Source organism: Amborella trichopoda, chromosome 9 (assembly GCF_054954075.1).
Source record: "Amborella trichopoda isolate Santa Cruz 75 chromosome 9, AtrichopodaSantaCruz75HAP2 v2.0, whole genome shotgun sequence".
Taxonomy (NCBI): Eukaryota; Viridiplantae; Streptophyta; class Magnoliopsida; order Amborellales; family Amborellaceae; genus Amborella; species Amborella trichopoda.
In genome coordinates, this window is record NC_142344.1 from 9,039,877 (window position 1) to 9,066,261 (window position 26,385).

At 36.8% G+C, this 26,385-nt stretch overlaps 2 protein-coding genes across 3 annotated transcripts; one reads left to right on the top strand and one right to left on the bottom strand.

The window, feature by feature from the left end:
* Positions 1-999: 999 nt before the first annotated feature.
* LOC105421798 (pentatricopeptide repeat-containing protein CRR2, chloroplastic) lies at positions 1,000-4,862 on the bottom strand. Its single transcript, XM_011630623.3, has one exon. It carries the CDS (start codon positions 3,299-3,301, stop codon positions 1,472-1,474), a length of 1,830 nt encoding a protein of 609 aa, XP_011628925.2. The 5' UTR covers positions 3,302-4,862; the 3' UTR covers positions 1,000-1,471.
* Positions 4,863-13,113: 8,251 nt separating this feature from the next.
* Positions 13,114-24,763, top strand: LOC18424194 (putative prolyl 4-hydroxylase 3). Of its 2 annotated transcripts, XM_088847714.1 has the most exons (8): positions 13,114-13,634; positions 13,788-13,860; positions 17,229-17,326; positions 17,427-17,524; positions 21,678-21,807; positions 21,909-22,096; positions 22,338-22,427; positions 24,468-24,763. In XM_088847714.1, the coding sequence occupies exons 1-7, from the start codon at positions 13,429-13,431 to the stop codon at positions 22,409-22,411; spliced, it is 867 nt and encodes a 288-aa protein (XP_088703840.1). In that variant the 5' UTR covers positions 13,114-13,428; the 3' UTR covers positions 22,412-22,427; positions 24,468-24,763. The 2 variants fall into 2 exon arrangements, with proteins under 2 accessions (XP_088703840.1, XP_088703841.1); XM_088847715.1 differs by lacking the exons at positions 21,678-21,807; positions 21,909-22,096.
* The last annotated feature ends 1,622 nt before the right edge of the window (positions 24,764-26,385 follow it).

Here is a 26,385-nt window from a genome sequence, read left to right on the forward strand (position 1 = left end):
GAAACACATCTAGTAGCCAACAAATGGGTAGCATATGCTTGAGGCGAATGCTTATTTACTGTTGAAGTTTGGATACTTTTTGTAATCAAGGATTTTATCATGCTGGCTCGTTCATGTGGTTCCTTGTTTTTTTTTTTTTTTTGAAAATGACTAAAGAATTTCCATTAAAAGAAAACAAATTACAAAATACATACAAAGTCATTGGTAGGAAGTAATCACCAACGAAAATTGGTGAACTCCTTTTGCTTCGGCATTAGCCTCCTGATAGCAATAGCGGATTTCAACAACTATAGTTTTAAGAATATCCCATATCATGAAAAATTATAGTCAATCTCCATGAAACATTAGCTTCGCCTTTACTCCAAGCTATCTTTCATGGGGTTAATAAATGTTTCATATCACCGCTCGTGACTTTAAACAAATAAAGAACAGCATGATCCACATGAATATTGTAATAACATGGATATCCCATATCATGAAAAATTATAGTCAATCTCCATGAAACATTAGCTTCGCCTTTACTCCAAGCTATCTTTCATGTGGTTAATAAATGTTTCATATCACCGCTCGTGACTTTAAACAAATAAAGAACAGCATGATCCACATGAATATTGTAATAACATGGATATCCCATATCATGAAAAATTATAGTCAATCTCCATGAAACATTAGCTTCGCCTTTACTCCAAGCTATCTTTCATGTGGTTAATAAATGTTTCATATCACCGCTCGTGACTTTAAACAAATAAAGAACAGCATGATCCACATGAATATTGTAATAACATGGTCATCTTAGTGGTCCTGATCATCCCATCAATTATAGAATTTCATTTTATTTTTCACTTTTTTCGTGCTATCATTTTACTTTTCTATGGGTTCCTTCTTTATTTATTTATTTATTTCAACTATGTAATCCTTCTTTTCTTTTCTTTTTTATCAATGATTCAAAACACCATAGGCTTCCTACAGCATATAAACAGTAAGCTTAACGTTTGTCTATTTTCGGCAGATGAAACCATTGTAAACATGTTATATCTATGTAAGCGAATTCAAACCAACAACCCTTCAATTCAAGAGCCGTCATCCATGCCCCAAAAGATTATTCATCCCATAAAAGTGACAACTATAAACCAAGTTGAAAAGGTAATTTATTTGCCCCCTCTGCTCTTGCATCCCTCTTGGAACAAATCCTTATCAGAATTCAGAACGCCAGTCTAAGTCTCCAAATCAACAGTTCGGATTTTCCCCAAGGCAATTCCATGCCTCGAATTCGGACCCTACAATGCAACGAGCCATGTCTCACGTCACACCCACAACATCCATTCTAGCAACCGAAATTCCTTGTCCATTCCAAGCAGCCAACGCCCATGTCCTATACATTGCAACAGGCCTCGCGATCATCTATAACAGGCGCCTGTCTCCAATCATGCCCAACATTTAACACAAACCAGGAACCCGCTATACATAACCCTCACCAATAATCGCCACACGAGCACGCCCCACCTTTGAAGTGGTGGAAGCGGTTCGAGTCTCTAACCACAATCTCGCGCCCCACTAGCTTGGATATCATCTTTGTCACACTATGACAATCAACACATACCCTAAGGTTCTTGGTGACCCTTATTGTCGAGCCAGGGCTCGCGTAGATAAGGCCAAAGGCAATTGCCAGTCTCTCACTATGCCTAGCCACCATCTCCCCCTTCTCCTCCTCACCCACATCATGCAATACTGAGTTCACGTCTGGCTCATAACCCATGCCCCTAAGCTCCCCCTCTAACCATGTCAACTTCTCGTAAATTTTGTTAGAGAAAGGGTGGGACTCATCTCTGGCTCCAAATGTATGGACCCTATGTCTAACTTCGATCGAGCTGGACCCTAGAGGCTTCCTAACTCCTCTCTCTTTCATCAAAGTCCTCACTCTAGCTACCTCATCCCACATCCCCGAAGCGGCATATATATTTGCTACGAGGACATATCGGCCTGCATTCAACGGGTCAAGCATCAAAACACGCTCTGCCGCTATCTCTGCAAGGCTTACGTCCTTGTGTATACGACAAGCACCAAGCAATGAGCCCCAAACATCGGCCCCCGGTTCAAAGGGCATGCTATTGATGATACTCATGGCCTCATCGAACAAGCCAGCACGCCCCAATGCATCGACCATGCACGCATAGTGCTCCCCCGATGGCTCGAGCGAGTGGTCATCGCGCATGGCCCGAAACCACTGTCGAGCGTCGTCGACCAAGCCCGCATGCGCACAGGCCGACAAAACATAAACAAAAGTAATAGCGTCGGGGCTAATGTTGGCCTTAAGCATGAGAGAGAATGTCCCTAATGCATCAGACGCAAGCCCATACACACCGTAACCTCCTATTAATGCGTTCCAAGAAAACACATTTCTTTGAGCCATGCGATCAAACACTAATCGAGCAACACTTAATCTACCGCATTTGGCATACATGTTTACCAGTGCAGTGCCTAAGACCACATCAACCACGAAGCCATTCTTTATTGCGTAGCAATGAGCCCACCTTCCGTGACCTAAGGCTGATAATTGGCTCAACGAAGGGAGAATGGCCACTAAGGTTACCCCATCAAGTCCCTCTCTAAATCCAAGTAACATGCCATGAAAGAGCTCCAATGCCTCTTTCGGGTGGTCATTTTGGCAATACCCTGCAATCATGGAGTTCCAACTAATAACATCTCTTTCAGGCATTTCATCAAAGACTTGACGAGCATTTGTCAGGTCTCCACACCTTGCGTACATGGCTATAAGCCCATTGCATACATATGTATGACCATTCATGCCAGCCATCATAGAATCTCTGTGAATTTCCTTGCCTTTCTCCAAGTCTCCCATGGCTGAGCAGGCCTTGAGCACAAATGGGAAACTGAAATGGTTTGGCTTCAACCCTTGCATTTGCATTTCATCATAGGCTCTAATGGCTTCCATATATGAACCATGGGTTGTATAGCCTCGTATCAATACGTTATACAACTGAGAATCTCTCTCTGTCGTATTATTGAAAACCTTGCGCCCGTCTTCCATGGAGCCACTGAAATCTCTGTATATTTCGATCAATTTGGCTGCGAGATACATGTTGCTCTGATAACCAGCTGTAACAACTTGGGCATGGACCGCTTTGAGGCTTTCTATGTCTCTGCAACTCTGCAACAACTGAGAGTATTCATAAGAGTCAAGGAAGGAGGATCCATTTCCCCTGTCAGGAAAATAGCCGAAAGCTCTTCCTCTAACAAACCCGTGTTTAATTGGGAGCCGGATTGAAACCCCAAAGGCCATCAGGAGAGAGAGATGGACCTATTCAGTGTGTGTCAGAGAGAGAGAGGGGTCTTTTTTCTCTCTGATGATGGGAATATATGCATTATAACATCGCGAAGGGTGGCAAAGCGAGTGCGCGATTCCCTGCAATTCAATAGATGAAATCCAAAACACCACCACCAACTAATGTCACACAAATCATCTTTCCGAGGACAATAATGGCATTGAACCAGAGGTTATCATTACTAACGCTTGAGTTATAAGATATCTCTACCATCAATGAACAAGGAAAGGACAGGACATCAAAGGAGAAGAAATAAGAAGTATTTTGTGGTCAACTTCATTTATATTTAACCGATAATTTTTACAACATTAGTATAGAATGCAAGTATCAATTGCTCACAACTCTAATTCCAGAAACATGAGGTGCATCAAATCCTGATCTAGGAAATGAGAGCTGCATAAAACTGTCACATTAGGAGACAAAAAGAAACTATCCACAGTGCTAGTTACCACATGTATTATAGCATTTCATGTTGATTTTTGTTTCTTATATCTGAAAAAGTTTACCAAAGAGAGAATTCTTGTTCCAAGTAGATAAATCCACTTAAAAGACACCTTGATGGAAGAACTGGAAAAGAGAAAGATCATGGCTGTAGATTTGAATCGCCATTCATATCAAAAGAAAAAGAAAAGAAAAGAAGAATTAGAATCACCCTCAATCTTGCCATGTATTGGTTTTCTTCTCTATCCTTTTTATACGATATTTTTAAATAAAGAAAATGCTCTTCATTTTTCATAAGAGAGGAAGTACAATGTACAAACTCTGAACTAGGATCACCCATACTGGATTCCATTCCTTTGGACCAAAGGGCACATAACTGTACAGGTATTCCACTACAAATGCATAACAGCGCAATGTGATCCATATATTCAGTTTTGTCTTTTTTTATTGAATCCATACAAATGTATCAGCATTACCATGACCCTTATAGACCTGTAGTCCTTCCTTGTTGTCCATTGATGATGAATATGCATAGCCTGGTTCACCCAAGTTCTTTTGGGAAGGCCAGTCCAGTTATATTGACATGGCCATCTCCAATGAGATGAGGTGGACAGAAGGGAGTCAGTGGGGTGGCCATTATCAGAAGATCCATCCCATTTACACTTTCTGATATCATAGAGTCGAGCATATTCATTTAGCCACCGATGGCTATGAGATTAGGGTTCTGTGGGTCTATGGTGATTGCATTTAGGTGAACAATATGAGAGTCATGGAAGGAGGTGCAAGTGAAGAGATTTGTGGGTGTGCGCGGCATATAAGCACGCCCACCATGTCTGGCAAGCTTCACAGTATCAACTTGACCTCCTTCTAAGATCTTAGCATATCTCACCTGGTGTAAATGATATAACATAGAACCTTAGATAAGGCTTCCAGAATCAGAGCCCAAATAACACACTGTAGGTTAAATAAGACATAATTTTTTGCAAATTTTGGCCAAAACTTGTGCTCAACCCTTGCCCAATACTGAAATAACTGCAAAAGATGATATCCATATAACAGTCATCATCCTCCTGAACCGGAAATAACAATTCCTTTTTTAAAAAAATAAGTTTCTGCATGCTATACATAAAGCTGGCAACCCAATTTCCAATGTTCATTCACTTTATGATATAGAATACAGAATGTGGCCCTTTTAAGAACTTTCATATCAAAACTGTCCCAAGTCAAATTGAACAAGTACGGAATCTTTGTGAGAAAATTACGAAAAAAAAAAAGCAGCAAAATTACACTTCTATGCAACTTACACCAATCTTTAACTTTTTTTTCTCACTTTTTTTTCCAAAATACATTTTTTTATACAAATACCCCCAACCAAATAAAAAAAATAAAATCCTAAACTACTTTCTCTTACTTTTATCTTACCTATGCCTCTCTCTCCTCTATCCCGCCAAAATAGGAACATTATGTAAAGGGTGGTCCGACAGTAAATGTTATTAGATTCTAGGACTCCAACACTATGTAAAAGGCGGTCCGACAATATTTAGTTTCGATCCGGTAGTTGTCTTAAGGCAGTCCGACAATACTTAGTTTCGGTCCGGTAGTTGTCTTAAGGCAGTCCGACACTTAAAGTTTATGTAACGGCAGTCTGGCAATGCGATGGTGTAAGAGAAGGACATTTCCAAAAGTCAACGTCAAAGCTAGCCAAAATGATTTTTGTGTACGAGAAAGGCATTTTCATCTAAAAAAAATGAACTTTTTTACTCGGAGGGTATCTCTATAGAAAGTTTGTTTTGGCGGAAAAAGTGTAAGAAAAAGTTGGATTGGGGGGTAAGGTGCATAGAAAGTGTGGCCTTGGGGTTTTTATAAAATCTTTTACATGTAGAAGTTGTAAATGAGGTTGAAAAGCACAATTCAAAAAACAAAATTAGTAAAAGAGGTCACAATCACTCTTGTCAGTTAGATTTTAAATCGGGTGGTTGTAAGTGTATAATTGACTAGATTCAATTTTTTTTTTTTTTTATTAAAAAAAAAAAAAAAAAAAAAAACAAAACTTTGTGAAACACCCCTAACTGTCTAATTTGACATCTAATGTCTAAGAGTGATCGTGACATTCTTGTAACAATATAAATGGTCTCATAGTATATAATTTAAAACAATTTGCAATCAGGTAAATGGCCCCAAAACAATCTATAATCCAAAGCAGCTCCTCTGTTCACCAAATCATTTGCGAACTCATTTGCTTCTTTGTATACATGATGAAAGTTTACTGACTGAGATGATGTTAATTCCATAACCTACAACCACAATGATCTAAAATGTCAAGATGGTCTCGACATCTTAGTGCACCATTAATAACATTAAGAAAATCACCTTCAATCACCAACATCTCACAATGCATCTTTCTTTCTAAATTACTTGCACAAGAGTAGCAATTTCTGCATGATTTGTAGACGCAATACCCCACAAGGCAGCATAACATAAGATAATCAACCCCCCATTATATATACAAACTCCGCTTACCCCTGCCAAACTTGACTTGCCTAGAGTGTATCCATTAAAATTTAATTTGAAGCATCATATTCTAGGTGGCTGCCATGTCTAACCTGTATGAAACAAAGTGAGATCAGATTTGCCAAATTGATAACAATGTCAAGTTTTGATGTCACATTAATTTCTTTAGTGACACTAAAACATCTATGTATGCAAAATCCTAAATTTAATCCCTTGTTTCAACTATACTCCATCAAAAGTCATTCTATTCCTTTCCAACCAAAACTCCCAAATTATAGCACCCCTGAAAATGTCCCAAATCATCACATCAACTTTGGAAAAACCACAAAGCTCGAGATAATTTATAATATTCTTCGAAGAGTATGGACTCATCAACATAACACCAACGTTTTGCATTGCTCAATACCAGATGAGCATCAGATAAACTTGTTGATTACCTAGACGAATACCCTTTTAAATTAGCTAGATAACATTGTAAAAAAGTATGCAATGATATCATTTACTTTTTGTACAAGAAAGTCACAAGCAAAAGCGATAGCTGGACTGTTAGACATGAATCTGGCTCACGCAAAAGGTGTGATTGACAAGGGTCCAAGTCCCAAATAAAAGTTTGTGAATTTTTTAATATTTCATATCTCATTATAAAAAGTTTATATAGAATCGAGGCTCTAAACAATCAAATTAGAGCCTATCACAATAATTTCACTAGAAATAGTTGTTTTGATGCCCAAATATCACAAATTGATCATCTCGACATTAACATGTATGGACATGAAAAAAAAATAGATTTCAAGTTTTGGAAAAACGCATTGTTTGACCATCAATTTAAAAGTTTTCATAGACTTGCTCGATATACACTATCTTTAAAGCTTTAAAATTTATAATTAAATACAAAAATATATTTTAAAGCTATCATAAAGATATTCAGTATTGAAACCACATTTCTTGAAAGTATTTGAAGGTGGGTTTTACTTTAATTGTTTGGAACCTCCGCTCTATACAAACCACACCCTAATAAAAAGATAAAAAGTGTAATATGACTCCCAATGATCCTAGTAAGATGAGTACTGTACAGTGTACTCTCAAAGGCCTTCATAACTCCCCTTGCGAACATTGGGATGGTTTATACCAGTGTTTAAAAAAACGCCGAGTCGAACCGGGTCCGGTTCGACTCGAGAATCGCCATGGAGGGATCGAATCAGTGAAAAAAACGGGAATCGTTCGGTTTTAGAGAGAACCGGACGATTCTGCACAGTGACTCGCCGATTCACTATACGGAATCGGTGAGTCCTGTACAGTGAATCGGCGAGTCCCGTACGGAAGAATAGAATTTTTTTTTTTTTTTTTTTTTTTTTTTTTTTTTTTTTTTTTTTTTTTTTTTTTTTTTTTTTTTTTTGTAATCCATGATCTAATTTTTTTTTTTTTTTTTGTAACCCATGATAGAATTTTTTGTAATCCATGATCGAATTTTTTGTAATCCATGATCGAAATGTTTGTTTTTTTTTCTTGTAATCCATGATCGAATTTTTTGTTTTTTTTTTTTTTTTTGTAACCCATGATAGAATTTTTTGTAATCCATGATTGAATTTTTTGTAATCCATGATCGAATTGTTTTTTTCTTTTTTTGTAATCCATGATGGAATTTTTTATTTTTTTATGTTTTTTTTTTTTTGTAATCCATGATGGAATTTTTTATTTTTTTATGTTTTTTTTTTTTTGTAATCCATGATCGAATTTTATGTAATCCATGATTGAATTTTTTGTAATCCATGATCGAATTTTTTGTAATCCATGATCGAATTTTTTGTAATCCATGATTGAATTTTTTGAAAATTTGTGATTTTTTTTTTTTAGTCCATGATCGAAATTTTTTTTGTAATCCATGATAGAATTTTTTGAAAATTTTTGATTTTTTTTTTTTAATCCATGATCGATTTTTTTTTTGTAATCCATGATAGAATTTTTTGAAAATTTGTGATTTTTTCTTTTTAATCCATGATCGAATTTTTTGAAATTTTTTTTTTTTTTTTTTTTAATCCATCTTATTCAAAGAGAAAATGAGAGAGATGATGATTCTGAAGCCACCCTATCCCAGCCATATTATTCACATATCGAGTCCCAACAGCAACAGTGTAGGGATGAGCACGACAGTGCAGGTGAGCATGAAGGATGGACAAGCTTCGAGGATTTTGGATTGGGAACACAACAAAACACTAACACTCAGGGATTTGGGAATAGTCAGACGCCTGCTAATATCGATGATTCATTTTTAGATCGAATCAATGAATTGTCAAACAAATTTAATCAATCGCACCAGCGTGATCAAGAAGAACAACAACGTCGTCTATCATTTTATTTTTAGATCACATGTTACTAATTTTATGCTTTATTGTAGTCCATGTATGTTGATATACTTATTCCATGATAATTCTATGTTTATCCTTTTGTGTGATGTAAATTAAATGCTGAATGGCGGTTCATGCAGGGAAATAACATATCAAAATTCGCATATTCATTCAAAAACATGAAAATTCTTAATGGAGTACCCTCATTTCTTATTGAATTCCTAAAAAACAATATTTATAATGAATTTTAATAAATTTTTTGGATTTTTTTGAAGCTTTATTCTGACCGATTCACCAGATTCCCGATCCGGATCCCCGATTCCCCGATCCGGATCGATTTTTTGGGTGCCCGATCCATCACCAATCCGTTTTTTAAACCATTGGTTTATACTTATAGGCAAAAGATATCGTACTCAAGAGTCAAGACAAGTATACACGGGTGTCTCAAGCCCCATTTTGGTTGTTCTCTACCATGTGACCATCAATAATAACGGTGGATGTCCCATGTAGTATCTCTGGAGGTGGAATTGGTTAAAAGAAAAATTTTACATTCGGTTTGGAGTTGGTTCTCTATGACAAAGGAAGGGTTTGGAGTGACCAAAGCGGATGATGAGATTAATTTGCATAATTTGATGTTTAAAAAAGTAATGAAAATGAGACTAAAAGGTAGGTGGAGCTTATCTATGCTAGGGAGTATCAAACTTAACTTCGATGGAAGCTCATTAGGAAACCAAGGCCTATCTGGAGTTGGAGAAATTTTACGTTTGGAGAGGCGATCTTTTATTTTGCTGGCCCTTGTGGGGAGGTAACGGCTAATGAAGCAGAATTGGCTGTGTTAGAGTGTGGAGTTCAAATTGTGATTAAAAAGAATATCAGAATCCCATGTATTGTAGAAGAGGATTATGTGAATGTGATAAATTAGTGCAATAAAATATCCAGACCACCATGGAGCCTGAGGAGGAAATTGCTAAATATTATGGATTTGTGTGAGGGTCTCCAAATCTCATTTCAGCACGTGTAGAGGGAGGCTAGTGACATTGTCAATGGATTGGCAAACCGATGGGTATCTATGCATAATTTGTCTACTTCATATGGTTCCCTTTCTGATTGGTTGTAACCTATGAATGATTAATAAAGCTTTAATAATATTGTCAAAAAAAAAAAAATCAACAAATTTTTTTTTGAAATCTGTGCAATTTTACGTTGGATATCTTGGGGTTGATTGTTGTATTAAAAAAAAAAAAAATCAATACGTAGATCATGGATATGGATTAGAATCACTAGAGAGGCGGAGAGACGATCAAGATCCCCACCACCCCAATTCTATAATTTTATTGTTTTGCCTTCTAGGTTTAGACCGGCTTTCCTCATATGAATTGTTAAAATAGTGGATTGGACAGGCCACCCAGTGATTTTTTTTAAAAAATACTAGTGAAAAATGTGAAGAGTCCCAGTTCTACCAGATTAATATAGAATATGTATATTGTAATCAATATATATGACAATGGTAAGTACAATATACACTTTTCTTCCACATAAAATATACAATCCCTTTAAGAAGGCCAAAGATAGGAATAAAGGGTTGATTTATTGGATGGGTTGTGTCAATGTTTGAAAAAAAAAAAAAAGAAAAAAAAGAAGAAGAAAGAGTAACAATAAAGGGTAGGCTAAAGAGAGAGTCCCATTGGAGAAAAAAATCCATGGCACGTGAATTGAAAGGAGTTATAAGTTAGACAAAAATAGAGAAAAGCACTCCCACATTCCAAAAAAAAAACAGGGCCATATCCAAGAGTAAATCAAATCTCGGGAGAGATATCGAGCCATTAAATAAAAAACAAGGGACGTAGTTTCTATAAAGCCTAGGCTTTACGAAAACAAAGTAAAGCCTCATTTCGAATTCTAAAGTACAATGGGCATTAGAAATCTCTACCATATATTTAAAACTAATTTTCAATATCGACTGTGAAATTTAAATTTAAAAAAAAACAAAAATCTAGTGGATTTGTGAACACCTATTTTTAGAGCAAAATAGATGGTTTAAATAATGTGTTACAATAACTTCCATTCTAGAATTTAAAATCCTAATTCTTTTCACAACCATAATATCCAAGACATAAACAATGGAATTGAAGGTTTTCCAAGACCATAGCTACACAATTTTCGATAAGATTTGAAATAAGGTTTTCCTTGTTTTGATACTGCTGCAGCCCTATTTGCACACGGCCGTACCTCACAATCTCACCTTCACAAACTCTCTTCAATGTGCATACATGAAAAGAAAAGGACACCATGCAGGAACACTACGGCAAGTAATTCATTCCAAATTTAATGAATAATAATAGCTGTCCTACACCTGTGGTCATGTCAGGCTCGAGCTAAGTCCAAAGTCTTGTACGACTCCTACAGTCTTCATAAATGAATTATAAAACAATAATTATTATAAAATCCAAATTAAAAAAAAACGTCGGTTCTCTTTGACCCACGGGTTAAAGAATAAGGAAAATTGTTTCATGGGGCTGAACCGCATCCTTTCCATTTGAAAACAATGGAAATTAGTGGTTCAAATGGTTTTTTATTAAAATTATTAATTTTAATTTTAATTTTAACTTTTTATATTCATGATCTACATGTTAGATATTACATGTCTTTAAAAATCAAGGCTTAAAATCAATCTAAAAAATATATGTATTAAGGGGCATAAAAACCGGGTCCAAAGAATAAAGAACCTTTTCCATGAAAACTCGCCGCCACGCATTCGGAATTCGGACTACAAAACCTTGGGCTCTTCTTTCCCTGTCAGGACGCGGAAAGTCGACGGGTTGCCCTTTTTCACGTGGAGCAGGTATTTCATGCTTTCGTAGAAGTATACTATGCATTTACTCCTTCATACAAAATATTTATTTAGAAAGTTCATTTTAGTCTAAAATTTTGGAAACTACATGAGAACTACCAGATGATTATTTTCAAAAGAAAAGAAATTAAATTTTTTTTTTGTGATACTCAAATGTAGCTCTTCAAATATTGGATGACCTCTACTCACTCTTGAGGCATTATGTTTATATTGGATTTTTTTTATTCAGATTAGTTCATGGGTTGCAGAGGTTAAATCCACAAAATTTGAGATTTAAAAGATGTACTTAACATGTGTTATACCCAAGGGAATGAATAGATGATTCACTCCCGCGGGAGTAAGAAAATCTTTTGGCTTTACTTTATTATTTTAAATACACAAAACAAAATTATGACAAACACGACTAAAGCCTGGAATTCTGAGTTCGTCAAATGTGCCCCTAACTATTTTGTGATGCCACCAACGCCCTTGTTTGTAAAGTTGAACGTGGACTAATGGTTCTCTCCTCTCTTAACCGTTTATATAAAGTAGATACATTATAATGTAGATGTATAGATAAGGAGAAAAAAATAGATTTTAAGTTTTAAAAAGTAGTACATCTTGTAAATATATTACTTGGAATATCCTTTTTCAATATTTTTATGTATTTAGATCTATTTGATCTGAATTATTTTTAGAGTTTAAAAATTTATAATTAGAAATAAAAATAGATTATCGCGCTATCTTAAGAATTTTCAATACCTAGATTGCATCTCATGAGTTTAGGCCCTTAAATAATCGGATGAAACTTTGCGAAAAAAAAAGTGAAGTGAAAAAAGTTAGGTTTGTTTCATATTCATATTAAAAGTATGAGACATTGACCAATATCAAGGATCCCCTAAAACAACTTAAAGGCGTAAATTGTTGTGAGATCGGTTCGCAAGCAAATAGCATAAACATACCCTTTGAGCTAATAAGGGAGGAAGAAATGACCTTTAGAGAATTTTTAATATTTGTTTTTGCCAAATTCCTATAGTTAACTATTAGAGATTTTTCCAGTATGAAAAATATTGAAAATTGCATATTGATGACTAAGTTTCATGTATACTGAAATTCTTATAATAAAAATTACAAAGGTTTTAAAAATCAAATGGATTGGACTGGAACCAATAAGGTTGAATCAGGAATTATCGAGGTTGGTCTAGTTCTACCTAAATATCGGGAACCAGTTGGTTCTATGACAGAACCGTACTGCTCCCACTTTATTTTTCTAGTATTTCTTTAAATTTTATGTCCCCTGATTTTTTTAATGTTTTATTTGTCAGTTCTTTAGGATGGACCACCAATCCACCGATCTAGACCAGTCTTTCGGAGGGCCAATGTGGGTCACTTAACTATTTTTAAACCTTGAAATTTACTGTAGTTTTACACAATTATTTTTGGCCAGAGAGATATTGATATCTCTTGAGAGTATTGTGCATTTGGAAATTGATTCTTGGTCACAGGGGTGGTTGATTTGATGAAAGATGGCGTCCAAAAAACAAAACAGAAAAATGGGATTCGGACGGCATTTACAAAGAAGGTAGGGACTTCTTTCAGTAATTTTGTCTAATATTTAGGGGAACCCTTCTCTTTCGGCCAAGTGCATGCAGCCCAAAAGTTCAAGTTGTCACGATTTCTTCTCGCAACTCTCTCTCTCTCTCTTCAAATTGTGACAAATTTCACATCCCTCATCTCCAATTGTCTTTATTTCTCTCTCTCTCTCTCTCTCTCTCTCTCTCTCTTCAAATTGTGACAAATTTCACATCCCTCAGATCGCCAATTGTCTCTATTTCTCTCTCTCTCTCTCTCTCTCTCTCTCTCTCTTCAAATTGTTACAAATTTCTTGTTCCTCTCAGATCTCCAATTTTTCACAAATTTCATCTCTCTCTCTCTCTCTCTCTGGTTTGAACCTGCGATGGTCATGGCGAAAGGAACTCGTTATCACAAGGCCTACTCAAACAGGCGGTCCACTCAAACCTTAATTCTCGCTGCTCTTGTCATGTTTTCTGTCATGGTCCTCATGCTTCTCGCTCTTGGCATGTTCTCTCTACCTGTTTCTACCACCCCATCACACGAACCCATTGAACGAACTACTGTACATCTTGAGAAGGATGGAAACGAGTAAGTAATATCCTCCTTTTCTAGCTCCATTGTGGTGTAATCTTCATTTAATTTTACCTTACTTAAATGTTTATTCAATTTCTTCGCTGGAGCTTTCATGGCCTGTATTGTTTTCAATTGATTTGTTTTCTTTTTCTAAATTGCTTTTTACAGTAGAGAAGAGCGAAAACAATGGACTGAAATATTGTCTTGGGAGCCTCGAGCGTTTCTTTTTCACAATTTTTTGGTGAGTATATGCCCTTTTATTTGTTGATTTAATTGTTAATGTTTTAAAATTTCTGTTTGGTATTTTAAATGAAATGATCGAAATCTGCATTTTATTTTTCTCTTCCCCTTCTAATTTTTTAATTATTCTGAATTTCAATTTATATTTATGTTTTAAATGTATATGCTATATGTGCATGAATTTTTTTTCAGAACTTGGATATCCCAATTTACGTGTTGCTGAATATGTAGATGTTTTAATGTATATGGTTTTCTATGGATTAGTCCCATTAAGGTGGTAATCTGATTCAAAAAAAGTTCAGTTTATAAATATAAGTTGAACAAGAGTTTACATTTGGACACTGTAAAACATTTTTGGTTGCTTGGTTGAAGCTGATCGCTTTTCACATTTTACTTTGGGGAAAAAGAAACATAAAACTCGCTTTCCGTTAGTTTCTATCTGTGATTTATATCTTTCTTTGGACGTCAAATTTTTTCCATAATCCATACCTCTTCTGCTTCTGCTTCTGCTTCTACTGTTAAGGTATTCATGATTTTATAATCCATGAGTTTTCTGCTCATTAGATGGATCCAAAATGTTTGGATTATGGATTGTAATTTGGTTTTCCATGTAGCTTACTTGTTTCCTTTTTTTTTTTTTATAAGAGTGTTTTGTTCTTTTCTTTGATTTGTGTATTAGTCAGATATTGCATTGACGGTGTAGTCGTATTTGTTGAGGGCAGTCTCATCCATTACATAGGAACGATGGTATCGTAGTTGTATGCATAATTTACAGCTTTTGTGATGAATGCAACAGATCATTCTCTCATGTTCTCCAATTGTTCTATTTGTCAATACTATTCTCCATTCCTTTCAATTGGTATTTTCTTCCCATCCCTGCAGTCATCACATCCTAAACTTTCTGGATTATACAGATTATAGAACAATATGAAGGAAGCTATTTTAATCTACTCCATTCATATACCTTCATCTAGGTCACATTTTTGGAACATTGAGTATAGGGTTAAGGCCTAGATGTCCTAAACTTTTACATGGTTGGTTCAAGGTTTCCAATATTTGAGTTTTGATGAAAGAGATCTCTAGGTTTTTGTTTTTGAGAAATGGTGTCCTGGACTGCACTGGAATTTCATGAAGCATTGGCTTTGGAATTGAAAAAGTCTGGCTTGAAAAGAATATATCGTTTTACTGGACTGCTGCTTAGATGTCTATACTGCACGGTGATCCGCACACTATTGGATATGGGAGTGAAGTATCTTGGACAGGTTTATTGGTCTTGGATCTATGTGGTGGTATTCGACCTTAAATGCATTGCGTAAATAGTTTAAATTTTTGTGGCACCTTGCTTTGAGTGAGGCCTTTCACTTATTTTTTGTTCGAGTTAGAAGGAGATTGTGATTCTTCAACTCATGCACATATCAAAAGGGAAGATTTGCTAGTCAAGCTCATTAAAGTCTATGTTAACCTTTCGCAAAAAAGATATGCTATTGGAGCTCTGGCTAGCATCTCAACTTGGATTCAGATGAAAAACCTAGGACAAATGAGCCACTCCTAAAGAATCAAGATCAAGGTTTTGAAGCTCGGCTTGGGCTTGGGACTCCCCCCTTGTCTGAATCGTGTTCGAGCGAGTCTGAATGGACCTGCCCTAGTAGTGCTTGTCCATCAAGGAGTTGGGAAAATTCAGAAAAAAAAGGCAAAATCCCCAAAAAACTGAAAATTTGTAATTATAATAAATCAAAATTAATGTGGAAATAGAAACGTTATGCGCAAAATTATGTACATAATGGCTCTGAAAATGTCAGGCTTTGAGATACGTTGTACATTGTGATCTACTTGGGCCTAGTTCGTATACACCAACAGGATATAATGTGATTGTACATTGATGGGGTGGATTTATGGTGAATAAGAAATATAGAATTATTTCTAATTCATCATTGGAAGTAGAACATAGATCCACGAGTTCTTGAGTGCATAGTGGGATTTTATAATTTGTGCAAGCTTAACTGACATGAAAGTTATGTCATCTAGTGCGACGTTGTGATAACCTTGGCCACAATTATGGTAACCTTGGTGCATGCACAGATTGCTTCTAGACTGGTAATTTATGATCTTCATGATCAGGTGCTACATATTGTGTTTAGTTGTCACAAATCACAATCTAATATTGTTTTCATCCTATAGATCATAAACCTTCTCACAAAGGCCATGAAATTGCTTGACACTAGTTATCTGCTGGTAAACTATGAGTTATAGTTCTTCAAGGCATTCTCCTGGGGAATGTTAGATTCGATCAGATTATGTAAGTGTATTTCATTTGTATATTCATTGTATGATGTAGGGGTTGTACTAGCTGAGTTGAGTGATTTATCGGGAAAAGAAATGAGAGACAAGAAAATATCTGTTTTTGTTTGATCGGTAGTGACCATAAAACATGTTTGATCATGATTAAAAAGAGAAGGTCATTTTAGCTGAATACAAGAATATGGAGGCCAGTTCCCAGAAACAACTTGCGGTTGGAGGGGGGGGGGACATTTTTGTGTGTGTGTGATAGAGAGGTCTCATATCGACCACGTGGAGGACTTGTTCTTCATTTTCTTCTATTTATATGTAGAGAGAGAGAATATGAGTCCCTGAGAGGAGGAGAGAGGGGGGGCTCATATCAAACACTTGGAGGGTCACTGTCTTCTTTCTCTTCTTATTATATGTAGAGTGAAGAAGGGGGGGCTCATATCAAACACTTGGAGGGTCACTGTCTTCTTTCTCTTCTTATGATATGTAGAGCGAGAGCTTATGGGTCCATGTGTGTGACTGTGATAGTGAAAGACCTCACATCGAACAATTGGAGAGCACGTTCTTTTTCTTCTTCCTTAGTTCTTTTATATGGAGAGAGAGAGAGAGAGAGAGAGAGAGAGAAAGCACATGGCCTGTGAGCGAGAAAGAAGGGCCTTGAGCCTTTGGCCATTTTAATAGGCCTTAACTATTTTTTTAATTTTTTAAGGGTGTTTACGCTTTTTTTTTGGGTGGCACTAGGCGCATAGGGGTTTGGGGCTCGACCCCCAAAACTCTTTTCGGCCCTTTTCAGGGCAGAAATTACTTTTTTTGCCCTTGGCCAAGGGCTTTTTTCTGTCTTCGACCAATTTGCTCCAAGGTGCTGACTAGGTGGCGCCTTGGCCGCCTAAGCGGGTGCCCTGGCCTAGGTGTTTTGGCCTCCCAGCCACCTAGGCAGCCTGGGGGCCGAATTTGTGGACAATGGCTGAAAATCATGTTTTGACTTTTGAATTTGTGGGTTTTGCACCCTCCTCGTGTACGTCTACAATAACAAATATATACTTAAAAATATTAAATTAATGACTTAATTGTTTGATTGAACAGTCAAAGGATGAGTGTGAGTACCTAATTAGTCTTGCAAAGCCACATATGGAGAAGTCAACTGTTGTTGATAGTACCACTGGTCAGAGTAAGGACAGCAGGTTTGGATTTTCTCCACCTATGTTGTTATGAAATTCTAGGTGAAACTATATCTCATGAAGACTGCATTTCTTGATTGATTTTCTTTGTTTTTGTTTGTAGAGTGCGGACAAGCTCGGGCATGTTCCTCAAGAGAGGGCAAGATAAAATTATACAGAGCATAGAGAAACGAATTGCAGATTTTACCTTTATTCCCGTAGGTACAGTATTTGGATGAACCTTCTTGATGTTATCGTGATTATTAGCAGCTGGTTCATTTTATTTGTCGAGTAATTCTTTTGTATTTTAATTTTTTCATACAATATTTGTTTAGGAGGACATATCTCATACATTAAATATGGAAGGAAGGAACAAAAAGTGGCTGTGATGATTAGTTTGGTCATTTGTGCTATGCTTCTCCATTCAATTCCTGTCCATTAATTTGGTCGTGTTTATTCTTAGCATTAATTTATATGAGTGATCTCTCTGGAACTTCGCTTACTTCAATTACTTTATGTACCATGTTCCATGACTTCCTTTTAGTAACCGTGGCTTTAATGGTATGCATCACATACGTATAGGTCATTTTCCTTTGATACAACAAACGTATAGGTCATTTTCCTTTGATACAACAAACGTATAGGTCATTTTTCTTTGATATATTGTGAGTTGGGGCATGTTGACTCCATCATCCTAGAGCATGTTAAGAACTTAAGGGAGTGTTTGATTATTGGAAGCCACGGCTTCCAGTACTGTAGCGGTTCCCATGTTTGTTAAATGGGAAGTGCTACTCTGTTTTGGAAAGTTGTGCCTTCCTGCTGCTTCCAAAATAGCGTAAATTTTCTTTGGAAGATGTAGGTTCCACACTACCCATGGAAGAGGTGGCTTTTGAAGTTAGTGGAAGAGGCGGCTTTGGCAGCAGACTCTTCTTCAAATCAAACACAGCCTATGAGATGAACAATAAGAGATCTTTTAATGCCAGAAATGACTAAGGGAACCTGAAAGGGTGTGGAAGGGCTATTTGCGGGATTTCAATCGAACTTTGAAGCAAGGGAGGGACAGGGAAGTTTGGCTTGGAATAGATTATGATGTTTGTTAGAGTGGAGAAGTCGAGTGAGTATATAAATGTGCAATTGTAGAAGGGGAGTTTGTGTCATTTTGAGTCCCATAATCGCTCATGGGTTTTGCCTCTTTGGTGGGTTTAGTGTTCTTGACGGAGCTGTTTGTACCTTTTATTCTCTTTTAATTGAATGATCATCACCAAACGACCAAGCTTCCAGGGGAAAAGTGTACCAAGATATGCATATGCAGTTATGCATATCCAAGATACATGTAGACAGTGCATTGGCAATAATCATTCGAACTCACAAGCTAGAACAAGCACCAGATATTCACATCCTTGTGTGCACATGCCATTTATACACTTTTTCATTGATCTTCCATCAGACACAGTAATGGAAAAACAGAGCATATAACATCATAAATGATTATAAATGGTGGCTTGTTCCATAAGATCAGTATACAACTGACCAAGTGTTCGTCGTCTTTATTTTTCCTTTTATCTCCTTGACCTTTGTAAAAGTTTCTTTGCGATCTTCTTACCAAATGCAGTCAAGAAAATGGGCCTTTCTGGGGCCTCGATTTGGACGTTGAATTGTGTTTATTTAATTATTTGTGAAAAAAAAAATGATTACTGAAGATACAATAAATATGGTTAACTTGAGCCTTTGCAAGCATTTGGTGCAGTGCATGGCCATGTCTGAGGCAAGCACGTGGTGTGGAATTAATTGGTTGAGGTTTCCAGCTTTTTGGAGGGACTAATCACCAAAGTTGGCTGTAATTGTATTCCTGTTTTGATTGCAAATCGATTTAATGTGTTGCACTCATTGATCATCTGATGTGGGAAGGTATTTTTGGTGGAACTTGTTGAGAATTTCCATTTTTTTGTGCTGGCTGTAACTACTAGTATCCTAGAAGTCAACGTCGCAATTGAATAGCTGGTTCATCATTGTGGTTTTCAGTGACAATAGGTCTACATCAAGGGTCAACATTGAGCTTGTATTTCTTTGTCTTAGTTATGTACAATTTGACTAGGCACCTATAGGATGAGTTGCCCTGATGTATGTTGTTCGTAGATGACATAGTTTTGATCGATAAGACCTGAAACGACATCAACACAAAGTTAAAACTTTAGAGGGATGCTCTAGAGTCCAAAGGTTTTAAAATTAGCCGAACTAAGACAAAATATATGGAATGCAAATTTAGTAATAATATGAGTAGAGTGAGGAAGTAGTTAAGATTGATGGCCAGGAAGTACAAAAAAGACCGCACTTTCTATATCTTGGGTCAATTCAGGAAATTGGATAGATTGAAGAAGATGTCGCACGCAGAATTGGAGCTGGGTGGGTGAAGTGGAGATGTGCGACTGGAATTTTATGTGATCGTCGCATACCAATGAAGTTGAAGGGCAAGTTCTATAGGACAATTGTGAGACTAGTTTTGATCTAGGAGGCTGAATGTTGGACGGACAAAAAACAATATACCCGTAAAATGAGTGTAGCGGATATGAGGATGTTGAGATGGATGAGTGGCAAGACAAGAAGGGATAGAATTCGAAATGAATCCATTCGGGAGAATTTAGGTGGTAATAACAGGCGACAGGATGAGAGAGAGTAGACTTAGATGGGTTGGCCATGTGTGGCGCCGACCAAGTACAACACCTGTTACGAGGTGCAAGTTAGTTCAAGTGGAAGGACTTAAAAAGGAAAAGGATAGGTCCAAAAGGGCGCGGTTGGAAGTAGTTCGGAAAGATATGGGGACTTATGGTCTCACTGAGGGTATGGTCTTAAATAGAGCAGAATGGCGGACTAGGATTCGTGTAGCCGACCCCAATTAATTAGGAAAAAGCATTGATGATGATGATGTTCATCATCGTGGTTGCATAGAAGCGGGAACCAAAAACATCTCATTCAGTGGATGAAGCAAGCAAGCAACCATAAAAGTGCCTATCAAGGCTCTAGAACCTAAGTAGCAAAGTTGAAGGTCTTTAAAAGGCAAAATTGGAGGCACATACAGGAGAGTAGGCTAGAGTCTGGCTTTTAGTCCCAAAATGTTATGAACTTGTAATGGATCCTAGAGGACGACTTGATTTGAGATCAGAACTTAAGAGGCATGCAGTGAGGAGCTAAATTGAGTTTTATTAGTGTTGGGTAGAATGCGCTTCCTGAAGGGCACTTGAGGTTTAGGTTTGGCCGATGACATATTCAAAAGGATCGTAGTGGAAATATCCTAAAGGACTTTTTAAGTCCAGTCAATTTTTCTTGGTCAGTACTGCAGAGACGAAGGAGCTGCTTATGACTCTTTAGGGTTTTTGGCAGTTCTTCTTGGAACTTACATTTCTGAGCAAATATGATTCACTTCTTGAGAATTTCAGGGGTTGGATTCTTGACCTTAATGGCTCAGAAACATATCGTTTTAGCCATGTTGCTAGGATAGCTAATTTAGATGTGGTTGCCCTTGGAAGGAGTAATGACATATTATCTGTGCGATGGAACACACTTCCTTTGCTTTTGATGTAGTTTGACTCTCCATCTGATGAAATTTTTACTTGCTGATGGAAGGGCCTAGGTACAAATCTGTATGTTGAGAATGACAAAATATTTATACGGGTAACCTACTTTGGACATTGAAAAACAATTAAAACGATGCTCCTTACACAATGAGATTGTGCAAAAGCAAATGCATATTCTGCATATAACCTAAACATTCCCCATCCACTTTGCATAGTTGCATGACTTTGCATTAGCTTTAAAATGTTGCTGCTGCCAGAATAATGCCTAAGCTCCACTGTGCTGTCTGATTTGGGACCGTGCTGCTTGAGGAGCCTCATAGGTGCAGACAAGTAGAAGTAGCCATATGTTTTTTAAAGTAGCTTAGAACTCTTCGTGTCGTTAGACAAACATAATCACTTGTTGTTCTTGATTCTTGCATGGGCTGTCTATTAGCTGAAAACCAAGAATGTTAGTTGTCATCTGCAAACATGGGGTTTTCTTACTTAAAGGCAACTGTATTATGTGTGAGCTCTCTATGTTTAGGTCACTTGGTGTTATTTCATTTTATGACTGTTTGCATGTCATATAGCTTAAGTTTGACATTCAGCTCTTGACCTTTGCAATCTAGTTACTATTTCTTGATATCTTGTGTTTTAAGGTGGGGGCGTCTTAAGGGGTAAGCAACAGGTATCAAAATCACTCAGTTGACATAGAATGGAATTTTTATGTCTCTTTAAGGTTCAATTTTGGATGGAGACTTAGATCTCAAGATTTCTCTTCGCATAGCGTACATATTTTGTACTAAGACCAGCTTTGTTTTCAGAACATGGTGAGGGGCTTCAAGTTCTCCATTATGAAGTTGGACAGAAATATGAACCCCATTTTGACTACTTTCTTGATGAATTCAACACCAAAAATGGTGGTCAAAGAATAGCTACCGTGCTTATGTATCTGTAAGTTTAGCTGTATTTCTGGTTGTTGCTCAAAAATTTTCCTCCAAACAATGTAGTGAAAAAAAAAAAAATCACACTTGATTTTACTCTTGATCATACAGTACAAATGTGGAAAAGGGGGGAGAGACTGTGTTTCCTTCATCCAAGGTAAACAGCAGTTCGGTACCTTGGTGGGATGAGTTATCTGACTGTGCGAAAACTGGGGTATCTGTAAGGCCAAGAATGGGAGATGCCTTGTTGTTCTGGAGCATGAGACCTGATGCCACACTTGATCCGTCAAGTTTGCATGGTCAGTATCTCGTGAAAAAAAATTTCTCAAAAAAACAAAACGGAGGTATTTTGTGAAAACTATGTAGAACAATGGCGACCCCAACTTTATTGTATCATTCATTTATTGTGATTTGACTTCTTTTGGTATATTAATTTATCTATCTTGCACCTGTTATTGCGTCCCTTTTTTCTATGTAGTGATCAAGTCTAAATCTGGTCCTATGTGTTGTATTTACGTTCTGTATTTCGGTTTTCAACAGCTGGCTGCCCTGTGATACAAGGGAATAAATGGTCGTCAACAAAATGGTTGCATGTTACTGAGTATAAAGTTTAATATAGCTGGAATCAAGGTATTTATCTGTATCCGTTCTGAATTTCCAAAATTGATTAATAGCTGCTGCTTGTGCTTTTCTTTCCAATTCAAATAACACTTAACATTACAAAATTAAATGAATGACAGTGCCGAGGAAGCATAATTCTTTATGCTAGTAGATATACTTCGTTGTACTAGAATTTACTGCTGTGAAGCTGCATGCATTATCTGTGATATTCGTGTGAAAAAGAATACTATCAACTGTTGGTGCTATATTTGCACCTTTGGTGTACATGTGGGAGCTAACGGTGTGTTGACTGCTCTTTTTAATTCTCACTGGCATTTATTTTCATTGTTAAGGTATGACACCTGTATATTTCTTACATCACATTTACAGAACTGTCTTATGTTGAGGGGGTCTGGGATTAATCTTCTGCCTCTTGTATCCTTGTGGGTTTAGTCCATTCTGCTGGGAAAATGTTGCTCATTGTTTGCTTACTCCCTCTGCAATTCTTACTGTTTGCTTTTGGGCATTCATGATATTAAGCTGAGTCCAATACTTTCAATGCTAAGACATCACTTGTGTAGGTCGATTTTTGCTTTTGCTAACTGCTTTAAGTTCCATAGCATTCAACTTCTCTCAGAAATTCTTAATGCTTGCTTATGGGTGTTCCTGACATTAAGCTTAGTTGAATATTTTTGGTGCTAAGACACCAGTCATGTGGCTTGGCTGTTGCTTCTAAATTCCACAGCTTTCCAATTCTCAAAATTTTCATTTAGTTATCCTATAGGGATGCACTTATCAGAATAAAAGAAATTTTGAAAGATGTCTAAGATGGGGAAGCAAGTGTTTGGGCCTGGCCCTGAACGCTTGAACCAACACTACTGACAATCTCTTTGCCTTCCTAATTGCTGATAATGTAGCTGGATTGAAAACTCGTATTGCTATGCTTATATCATTGAAGCTTTGATGCACCCAACCTGATTGGCTTTCCCGAAACCTCTCACTCTGTTTTCAGATCCTCAATGGGTTTCTACTTTGAACACTTAAAAATATGTTTAGGGCTTCAGGTACATCAAGCAAATACATATTACCCCATTTAAATTTTTGAGAAGCTTTCCATGTTACTCATTTGCTAATCTCTTGCTATTGAAGCTAATTAGAAATTTTGAAATGACGCACTTCTCTTCCTAAGACCTCGTTTGTCCTAAAATTGGTGCAATATTCTCCATATCATGCTTTGGAAAGAAAACCCCAATTTCCATTTCTGAAGCTGCAATTATCAAAGGCATACTTCCTGTATTCATGTCCTACTTAGGACCTCTTTTTAAATGCTTACAAGTTGAGAACTCTTCAAGTGCTGACCACAAGAATGCATAATTCCTCGCCATGCATTTAGAGATGATTGCACTAGTGTAAATTTTACTCCTTGCCACAGGATATCTCACTTGAGTGCCTTGATCGTCAGACACCTCAATCAGAGGAAGAATATAGATCTAAACCAAAAGAAGTCGTGTTCTACACTTACACAACATTGTTAGAACAAGATTCTGAAATCTATCTATACAGATAGCTTCAGTGTTCCCCCTAATAACAAACACATTCGTCTCTTCCTAAAGCACGAATGTCCCTTCCTATTTGACTGTGTCTCTCTGTGGACCCTTCTGAAGTGGTCGGCTTATGGGCTGTATAAAGAAATCTTCATGCTATCTGTTGCCTTGCTTTTTGGCTTGTAATGCTACATGTAGCCACTGAGTCTCACATGTGCATCTTGTACGAGCTTTCAAAACGTATTGGAGATGTATTTCCACTTCTGCGAGTGAACAACGTGGGAAGTTTAGAGGCTGACATGTATTTTAGTAGAAACACCTCAAATTTTAAGGGATTAAACAAAGAGAAAAGTGATGAAAGAGAACAAAGAATAAAACAAATCATCCTGGTCTGGCAGAGTTCATTTCTGGTTTGATGATGCTTTGATCATTTTCTTTTCCTTCGATTATAACCTTTGCCTCGATCATTTCCTTTTCCTTTAATTATAACCTTTCTCTTTTTCATTTGTTTTTTTTTGTCAATCAGGTTAGGACATCAGCCTGTGATGTCTTGCTTCTATCACAGTTTGACATCAACTGATCCACGCACGTCTGGAGTTGAGAGGACTGGCCTAGTGGTTCAGAGAGCTTTGTCAACCTTTAGGCTTCTAGGTCGATTCTACAGCTTACCCTGTCAACAATGTTGTTTAGAGATGCATGGTGACAAGCTTTCCAATTCAATTGACATGCATGCCTTCAAGTTTGAACGTGAATTTACCTCGGTATCATGTATCGTATTATGAAAAGCAAATAAATTATCATTTAAATGTTGCTTTTTTACAATTCAAGCCTCCTGCATGTGTTGGTTTTCCTGACTTTTTTCTTTTCCCTGTGATTCCCGTCTAGTGTGTCTGCTAACACATTTGTTCTCAATCATGATAGTCTCATAATTTATGTTCCTATAGTGAGAGTGCCCACAGGAAATTATAGGAGGAAGCCCCCAGCATACTCCTGATACATATCTTGTGCGACTGCTGAAGCACCTTTTGCAGCGAGTCCACTCAAGTTGGAGTGGGACTTTGGATCCAAAACTGTGTTAGGTTATCATCAGAGCTTTTTCTCAACTATTTGGGGTGGGTTATACAAATTCTAGTCCGTCGTTCAGCTTTATCAAGGATCATATTCTCACTGAGACTATAAGTCTCCATATTTTTTTTCACTACTTCCAACCAAGTTTTTTTGGATTTATTTATTTATTTATTTATTTTTTAAGCCTTAAAAATAAGGGTACGGTTTGTATAGAGCTTAGGCTCTAAACAATCGAATTAAAACCTACCTTCAAATAGTGTCGAGACGTGATTTCAATATTGGAAATCTTTGTGATAGATTTAAAATATATTTTTATATTTATTTATAAAGTTTAAAGCTTCAAAAATAGTGAAGATTGATGGATCTATGAAAACTTGAAAATCTTGAAAATTAACGGTAAAAAAATGTATTACAAAATATATTATTTTCAAAATTTGAATTCAATTTGAAGCTATTTGGATATTAAAACAACCTCTTCTAGTGAGATTTTTGAGGTACGTTTAAATTTGATTGTTTAGAGCCTTGGCTCTATATAAACTTTATCCTAAAAATAATTGTAATTGGGAAAAAGCCAAACGTTACCCCTGATTTCAAAATCCGAACAGATTCATTTTAGACGCGATTCGTGGTAAGAAAAACAAATATTCATTCACCAAAACAAAGACAAATAATCGATTTACTTTTAAATTTGAAGGAGATAATTTGCATATGATTATGCACCTGCTCATTCCATCACATCCAATGCATGGCTCGATTAAAATTGTTCATATCTCCCGATGGCAACAAACTCACGAAGCTTAAGGACTAACCACAGTTACCGCACACTCTCAATCTACCAAAATTGAAGTTCTTAAAACTTCCAATCTTTCTCTCTCTCAAAATAAACTGCCAAAATCCAAGCTCTCAAACTTGCCAATGTCTCTCCCTCTCCTCGGTCGCCACTATCAATGGATCAATCACAGCAGAATTGCTAGGGCGGCCGCCCACAAGTGTTCAATTTCAGCAAATGTAGGTACATAAGCAGTAATAGTCTATTGTGCACTCCTATGGTTTGCCCAACAACAGTTAATGCAAGCATCTCCCGTGTCATCGCATGTCTCCAAAGGAAACTTCGACATGCAAAATTTGATTTCTTCTGCCATTGGAAACTTTCGACATGCAAAATTTGCTTTCTTCTGCCATTTTGCCCCCTGGACAAACAAAAACATGGTTAGTTAAAGTAGTTCAGACAAATTTGCACAATTAATGTGTGGATAATTTTCACAAGAAAAATCAAGAATTAAAAAATCACACATCTAGATTGGAAACTAGAGAATTTATTTTTTATTAATTTTTAAATTTAAAATATTATTTTGCAAACTAGAGAATCGGTCCAA

What these genes read in the sequence shown, in the direction of transcription:
- LOC105421798 (XM_011630623.3), bottom strand. Translation starts at nt 3,301, where the DNA reads ATGGCCTTTGGGGTTTCAATCCGGCTCCCAATTAAACACGGGTTTGTT.
- LOC18424194 (XM_088847714.1), top strand. Translation starts at nt 13,429, where the DNA reads ATGGTCATGGCGAAAGGAACTCGTTATCACAAGGCCTACTCAAACAGG. An exon ending in TTCTTTTTCACAATTTTTTG is followed by an intron (nt 13,861 to 17,228) that starts GTGAGTATATGC and finishes TTGATTGAACAG; the next exon opens with TCAAAGGATGAGTGTGAGTA. An exon ending in GGTCAGAGTAAGGACAGCAG is followed by an intron (nt 17,327 to 17,426) that starts GTTTGGATTTTC and finishes TTTTGTTTGTAG; the next exon opens with AGTGCGGACAAGCTCGGGCA.